General features: G+C 49.9%; 1 protein-coding gene across 1 annotated transcript in view; it reads left to right on the top strand.

Annotated features, from left to right (window-relative positions):
* Positions 1–1382: 1382 nt before the first annotated feature.
* ece1 (endothelin converting enzyme 1) overlaps positions 1383–8125 on the top strand; it is a 10859-nt gene continuing 4116 nt past the window's right edge. Inside the window, 14 exon segments of the mRNA XM_003972998.3 lie at positions 1383–1969; positions 2619–2757; positions 3361–3483; positions 3486–3572; positions 3738–3862; positions 3967–4113; positions 5189–5254; positions 5497–5685; positions 5786–5928; positions 6008–6122; positions 7404–7514; positions 7597–7695; positions 7791–7868; positions 7959–8062. Of these exon segments, the coding sequence (XP_003973047.2) occupies positions 1841–1969; positions 2619–2757; positions 3361–3483; positions 3486–3572; positions 3738–3862; positions 3967–4113; positions 5189–5254; positions 5497–5685; positions 5786–5928; positions 6008–6122; positions 7404–7514; positions 7597–7695; positions 7791–7868; positions 7959–8062 (1655 nt within the window). The 5' untranslated portion in view covers positions 1383–1840.

The raw sequence follows: 8125 nt of genomic DNA, 5'->3' as shown, positions 1-8125 counted from the left end.
AGAGCGCCCCAGTGTTGCAAATAATCGTGCGGTGTGTAGGCTCAGTGACGAATTACTGACGCAGGTTCGAGCTTTTACGGCCTGTGCGAGGTGACGCGGCCTCGCGCCATTTCCCCTAAGCGGGACGCCCTCTGAGAGCATCCCCCCTGCTTTGAAATGACTCGTAAAGGCTCTTCGGCATCCGCAGTCCTGCAGACGTCGACGGGGATTCTTTTGTAGTGTCGCGTTTTTTAAAAAAAAGAATAAAAATGCGGTCTCAGCGTTACGGGGCAGTGATATGTTGCTCTCATGCACGAGCTGGTTCGCATGAGCGGCGCTCGGTAGGGTTGTGGGGCAACATGTGCGGGCACATCTGAGTTCAGTTCCAGGAATATGCTCAAAAGCTGTGCATGTGCGCTGAGGAATGTGCGCGGAGCTTCAACAGCGCAACCTTTGCCAGCCAGATTGGGATCGTTTGGTTCTCTGCAGTGTGGTACAGAGCAGACAGCCGCCTGGATTGAGCCATTTTCACCACAGCGCCTCGTCCTCCCAGGTTCCTCCACAAGCTTTTTTCCGATTTTGCTGAAGCGATCTGGGCGCTGCCTTTATTTTGGCCTCAGCAATGAAATAAAGTCCTTGAATTCATGAAGAAGTGCCGTCTTTGATAGCGCTGGATTCGTAAATGATTGGATTGTGTTGAGTTTTGTGTTATTATTCAGGGATGTAGCGGCGACTCTGTCAGGGTGACAGACAGTCAAGGTTAATCCTCCTCTGCACGCTGCTGCTGCTGCTGCTCAGGAATAATGGAAACGCTCTGCTGCCCGGTCCTTAATATTCATCGGCGCAGCATTCCGGTGTTGGATACATAAGTAATGAACAGGGTAATGATTAAGTCAATTACAGGCATACGGACCCTTTATAAGCTCGCTAACCCTCTGCAGCGCGCTGACTCATTAGTACTGATGTGTTTCCTCGAAAACAACAACAACACGCAGAAGCCCTTTTGAGCTTAAGGACTAAGGACAGGTTTTATTAGTCGGTTCCAAGAGTTTAATGTGGGCGCTCAGCCCGTTTGTGCGGTTTGTGGCAATCATCTGGAGGTTCCTCGGCAGATTTAACCTGCAGCAGTCAAACGTTGCCCTGATGTTGAGATAAAGGTTTCGGGGACGGGGGCGTGGAGCATCGAGGAGCTTGGACGAGGGATTCTATTTTGACCGGGTGGATTCCGATAGGTGTTCTGAAATCTGTTTTAAATCAGCTGTTTGCGCGATGTGGCTGTGGGGCTGTGGGTCATGTGTTTCAGGTATGGCCTGTCCTGCAGATCACGTAACAAACAGTGTGGTGGGAGGAGAGAACGCAAGATCCTCCCCCACGTTCTCATGTCCTATAGCATAACGAGTGGGTGGAAACCACCAGGATCTACTTTAAGTGAAACCACACTTGTCGCAAGTTGCTCGGTTCCGCTCACTTCCTGTTTTTCATGGGTCGGGACGCCTCTCGTGCCAGTTTGGTGGAAAACGTGGGAATCCAGGAAGACGGTTTGACTTAAGAGGAGCCACAAGAGGACAGTACAGGGAATTCTGGAGAGGAGTCTCTGAGGCGGCTGTGATGTTTCCCCCCCTTGTGGGTATTTAGCATGTGGGCCGTGAGGGTTTGTGGGTGTGAAAAGGAGCCCAGCAGCGCTCCAGAGAGAAAAGTGCCCGTCTGTGCCTAAGTGGAGGAGCAAAAGACAAGACGGATAAAACATGTCCCGCGGGATTTTAAAGGGAAACCTGATCCCTGAACCCTCACAGACCGACGAGGACTAGCCGCCACGCACGTTCTTCCTCACGTGCGTGACCGAGGAGCACCTTGGCTGAACATGGAAGCGCTCAGAGAGTCTTTTCTGTATTTACCCTTTCAGATGTCCATGTATAAACGAGCCACTCTGGATGAGGAGGATCTGGTGGATTCCACCGGTGATGACATCTACCCATCATCTCCGATGCAGGTAAACGGCACGTCGTGGACACGGCGCCTCCTTTGGCTCTGCCGGACCTGAATTGATGTGTTGTTTGATGGAATATCATCTGCTACCACTGGCTCCTGTGGCTTTGGCCACCTATTAGGCCAGATTTGGTTCCGCTGTTGACCCACAGGTAATAAAAGCCAAGCTAGATCATTCCTTCAGGGGTCAATATCCTTCAGAGCAGAGTGTGAGGTCCAAATCTGGCATTTATTTACACAGCGGGAATTGTCTGTCGAAATTCTGCCTCGCCAATATGCCTGGAATCAGCTCACATTGAAGACAAATTCCCTTTCCTTCTGTAAACCAAAGGAATATTCAGTGTTTGATAGAGAAGAGTTGCTGCTCAGAAGCTCTAGCGCTCACTGAAAACCCAAGATTTGGGAGCTAAATACTAAAATCGCTTGCTGTTATTTTTGGTTGGGCCCTCCTGTTTGTGTTCAACACATGTGCTTCATTGTTCTAGCTTTGCGATATCATTTGTAGGTGAACGTTGAGCTGGGAAAGTGAGGGTGGGAAGGGCAGAGATGTAAGCGGGAGAGGAGCTCCAAGCTAGCTTCCATGCAAGACGAGAGCGTTTGCCTGTACTCCCTGACTTTAGAGCATTGGCATCACCGTGCTCGCCCCTTTGCAGGTGACGTTCCTCCGCAGCCGCGGCCCCGCGTGTTGTCTGAACTCGACCCGGCGAGAGAGGAGGCTGCTGGTTCTGCTGTGCGTGGTGTCTGTGGGCCTGTTCGTCTGCCTGGTCTCAGCTGCCGTCTTCTACAAACAGGGTGAGTCCGGCAGAATCAGGAAAACACTCCACGCTCAAATAAACCGCACTGTGAATGTGCGTCATTCATTTGTGCAATTGAATAAAGAGTGTGTAACCCCCCCCCCCAACTGTACATACTGTACATCCGGGTACAAGCACGTGTGGATCAAGCATCACTTGTAGGGGGCTTGGAAACTCTGTGCCATTTCCTCCCATTCACAACTGCGTGTCCCAAATAATAAAAGGAAGGCAGATGTGTTCTCCAAAGGGCACTAATCTCATCACTGCTGGAACCTTAGTGCCATCTGTGTCTGGTACTTCTGGATAGGGACACGCGGTGAAGGTCTTCCACTTCCGGGCTTCCTAAATATGCTATTATTGGCTCTGAAACTATTCTGTGTACTGTTCTAATCCTTTCTTTTTAACAATATGCGGCACATTTTAGCCAATTGAATGTGGAGCACAATGACACTAAAGCAATAAAGTATGTATAATGTATAAAACCAAAGTTTCCACACAGGGGAAGACCCCCTCCCCCCCCCCCCCAGATCCACTCGGATCCTCAACGACATCCATTAAAAGATGCGGTTTCCTGCCTTCTTTAACTGGCTTTGCTCTGCAGGTCACCCTGGGCTCTGTCTGAGCCAGCCGTGCATTACTGTGGCCAGCGTTGTCATGGGGGGCCTGGATCGGTCTGTGGACCCGTGCAGCGACTTCTACAACTATGCCTGCGGGGGGTGGATAAGAGCAACCCCCTCCCGGAGGGCAAGTCTCGCTGGGGTACTTTCAGCAACCTGTGGGAACAGAACATGCTCGTAATGAAGCATTTATTAGGTAAGAGCTGCGCTCAGAGGAGTATTTGATTAAAAATGGAGATGTTTTGTTGGTCAAAGCCCCCAATCCTGCTCCAGTATTAGCTCAAACCTGGATTTATGCTAAGCTACGCACGTATGTGGTGCCGTGCCCCTTGATTTGGTTGCTCTTTTTTCGTCGTTGCAGAAAACACGTCTATAAACGGTCTCAGTCAAGCCGAGGAAAAGGCCCAGAGATATTATCAGGCCTGCATGAACGAGGACAAGATCGAGGAACTCGGAGCGAAACCACTGCAGGATCTCATCAGTGATGTAAGCCGTTCGCACGTTCGTCCTTTCCATCCCTTCAGGAAAGAGACGTCCACGGAGCGGATTGTTTTGCATTCCTCCCTTTGTCTGTCTCAACACTGATTCAGATCGGGGGATGGGCTCTGACCGAACCTTGGGACAAGGACAACTTCCAGGAAGTGTTGCGCATCGTGTCGGCCAACTATCGCACCTCGCCTTTTTTCAGCGTGTTTGTCAGCACTGACTCCAAAAACTCCAACAGCAACGTCATCCAGGTGAGACGGGCAGGTGTGGCGATCCGGTCGCGACCATCCTGGCACCAAAGCTCTGACGCCAGATGGTTGACGTTGGTGGGCCGTTAGCTTAACATTTAATCAAAGGGATTACACTTTCAAGGTGGAGTTTAAGGCCTATTTCCCTCTGTTGATAATGATGTTTTTGTTGTATGAACATTAATAATCGGTCGTTAATGATTTTCTGTTTTAAATATCAGGCGGTGGGGACGGCCCCCTTTAAGCTTAGCATTAACATGCATTTATTTGATCAGAGTGGACTCCTCTGAGCTTGACCACGTGACCGGTGTCACCAGCGTGGACACATTGTCCCGTCGGTCCACATACATGTCTCTGTCCGTGAAACAGGAATTGTGACACAATAAAAGCAGACGGCAGGTAGGAACGCTTCTTGGGTGGTCGACTGGTAAATGTAGGAAAGTTGGGAAATGTAGAATTTTGCAGATTGTTTTGGGAACGGCGACATCTAGTGGCGACGCTGTTAAAGACGCTTGCGCTTCATTATTTTAACCTCACTATATCAGCAAACCCCTGACTGTATGTAGAACTTTATATGGATTGTGAGGGCGACTGCTGCATGAGCATGGGCTGGTGGGAAAGAGCGGAGTCTTCGCTCTAAACGTGCTTCAGCTGAAACGCGCAAAGGCCGCAGCCCCGCCGGAGTGATGTTATTTGGAGTCTAGACAGGAAGCTGAGCGGCAAGATCGGTTTCCCGTCCGTACAGCGTCACGCTTAATTGAAAGCCCGACTCACGTTATTTAGTAAGTGATTATGGATATTGTTGAAACGACTTTTGTCTCCGTACCAGGATAAAGGCCAGGACTCGGCTACTTCCACGACCAAGCAGTTTCTCTGTTTTCTTTGTCTTTTTGAATCTCATTATTGTTTTACACTGACAGTCTGAAGCCGAGATGTTATTCCTGCACCATAAGATCATATTTTGGGAGCCTTCTGCGTGTAGCCTGCACTCTGGAGACACGGGAATGAAAATGAAACAGTTGTTCGTGTGTTGACATGGGGAGTAAAGACGTTAAAATAATGTTTCTCTTGAGTCCAGATAGATCAGTCCAGCCTGGGTCTGCCTTCACGGGATTACTACCTCAACAAAACGGCGCATGACAAGGTATTTCCAATTACTTTGATTTCACACCAACCAGACGCATACTTCCTCCCAATGAAAGCTAAATCAAGTCGTAATTGTGCCGGGCCTTGAAAGTCATGGGAACGGCCGAGCTGTATGAACACAGGAAGAAAGTGGGGGAGAGCTCACTCCAGCAGAGACAGGCTCCAGCACTCCCACCATGACCCCAAGAGGGAAAACAAAGTGGCTTTTGCCTAATCCAGCATCACCTTTGCTACTCGCAGTACCTATCAGCATACCTGAACTTCCTGGTGGATTTGGGAGTTCTCCTGGGTGGCTCGGCGGAGTCTTCTCGGACGATGATGGCGGCGATCGTGGACTTTGAGACGGCTCTGGCGAACATCAGCGTCCCCCAGGAGAAGAGAAGGGACGAAGAGCTCATTTACCATAAGATGAAGGCAAAGGATCTGGCAGTATGTAGCTCCTGGTTTGAAAAGCTAGAATTAAACACAAGAGACATGGAGTGCAGGGCACCGCTCATTAAATGCTGTAATATTATGTGTTTCCCTGCAGGAGCTGGTTCCTGCGGTGGACTGGATGCCCTACCTGACAGCCGTGTTCGCTCCTGTCGTCCTCAATGAGTCGGAGCCGGTGGTTGTCTATGCCAAAGAGTACCTCCAGGAAGTTTCCGATCTCCTCCAAAAAACAAACAAAAGGTCAGATGAGAGGTTCTACGGTTGTGCGGTGCCACGTGGTTCCTGCTTGTCCTCTTCATGACAGGACGTTGTTTTGCAGCCTTCTCAACAACTACATGATAATGAAGGTGGTGAGGAAGATGGTGTCCATCTTGGACCAGAGGTTTCAGGACGCCGAGCAGCGCTTCCTGGAGGTCATGTACGGCACTAAGAAGGTGACAGCTTTTCAAAAGGAGCTTGGTTTGAAGTCAATGCAGTAACATCTGGACTAACGTCTTGTAGCGTCTCCTTTTAAAGACTCGAGTGCTTGATTTTACTGGGCTCGGGTTTAACTTTGAGGTCCGCTTCCGTCACGTCCCAGCAGGCACAGTGAAGAATTGGGAAAATTGGGGTTATGTGTAGCAGGTGGCTGGTTGCTGGGGGTCCTGGAAACATCACCGTCCACTGTTTGGGAAGGGTGGAGGGGGTTGTGCAGCTGCTTTCTGCATCCTTCCTTCCTCAGTGTGATTCCCCTCCGTATCTATTCATCCATCTGCCGCTTGTGTAAGAATGTTCTGCCGATGACTCGCGTTCCCAGACTTCTGGAGTGTTTTCACTTGGTTTGAAGGGTTGAAATTCACTTTCTGGTCTTCCTGGATCGGCATGCTGTCCGAAGGTTTTTCCATCCCATCCCACATCTAGAATGAGCTCTTTCCCCTCCGCAGCCAAGCTGTAACAACAACCCAAAACCTTTGTTCATTTCCTCCGTGCCCTCTAGTTTCCTGTCGAAATGGGGCGACTCCATTTGCCCGCGTTCAACCTGTCACTCGACAACCTCTGAACCTTCACGGCTGTAAAATAAAGCTAAAATAAACGCGAGTGCGCCTCCGACGTATTTGCACCCGACTACACACCTGTGTGGAAATGCTACAAATGTGCCGCTGCTATTGGATATTTGCAGCGTTATCTAGTTCTATTCTGCGAGGTTCGACACGTTAACTCTCAGAGCGTATTAACGAGGGTAACTACCGTATTGGCCCGAATATAAGACGACCCCCTCTTTTTCAAGACTCAAGTTGGAAAAACGACTTTTTGAACACCAAATTTAATTTTTATACAGAAAATAATTACAGCACATCTAAAACAAATGATTATATCTTCGACCCACTTTTCTCCAGATTGTCGCTACGTTTCTCTATTTTCTGTTATCTCTTCTCTTATTTTCTTCTCTTTTCTTTCTTACCGCTATTTTTTACTTTTCTTCTTCGTGCTACCGCTATTTTTATTTTTCTTCTTCGTGACAGGGGTTCGCTTTGGCCTGGGACGTTAAGTTCAGCATTCGCTTTAAAGATATCTGGCGCCATCTAGCGTTGTGAATGGGTATAATGTCTAGACTGCGAATGTAAGACGACCCCCACTTTTTCAGTCTTATTTCAACGCAAAAAACACCGTCTTATATTCGGGCCAATACGGTAATTGCTTTTCCTCAACGAGCCTGTTTCTCCGATGTCTTGCAGAGCTGCACGCCGCGCTGGAAGCTGTGCGTCAGCGACACGGACAGCGCTTTGGGCTTCGCCGTCGGAGCCATGTTTGTTAAAGACACCTTTGCCGAGGACAGCAAGGCCATTGTGAGTGCGCGCGCCGGCTGCGCCGGTTGTGTGAGCGATGATGCGCGCGCGCTAAGCCGCCGTCTGCCTCTGCGTCCCTCAGGTCGAAGACATGGTGGCGGAAATCAAACAGGCCTTTGAGGAAAATCTCAAACGTGTCAGCTGGATGGACTCGGACACCAAAAAAGCAGCCAAGGAGAAGGTGAGCTCGCGTTGCCAGGTTGCTCCTGAGGGATTGTGGGGGAGGAGACGGCAACGCTGTCGCCGTGACGCCGCTTCTCTGCTGTTTGACCGCAGGCAGACGCCATATACAACATGGTGGGATATCCAGACTTCATCATGAACGCCACAAACCTCGACAAAGTGTTCAATGATGTAGGTAAATGTGGACCCGAGCTCCCACAGTGCTGCAGCTTCACGCCCGGCTCCGCTGCCCTCTGAGCTGATTTGCCTCTCCCCTTCCAGTTCGAGGTGGTGTCGGACCTCTACTTCCAGAACGTCATGCAGTACTACAACTTCTCAGCCCGGGTGACGGCGGACCAGCTGAGGAAGCCTCCCTACAAGAACCAGTGAGTTGTGTCTTGACTGTGTAACCTGCCCTGCCCAGTAGGGGGCAGAGTTAGAACTTTGAA

This window comes from Takifugu rubripes, chromosome 19 (assembly GCF_901000725.2).
Source record: "Takifugu rubripes chromosome 19, fTakRub1.2, whole genome shotgun sequence".
Classification (NCBI taxonomy): domain Eukaryota; kingdom Metazoa; phylum Chordata; class Actinopteri; order Tetraodontiformes; family Tetraodontidae; genus Takifugu; species Takifugu rubripes.
Note: the sequence above shows the minus strand (reverse complement) of the source record. Positions and strands in the feature narration are given on the sequence as shown.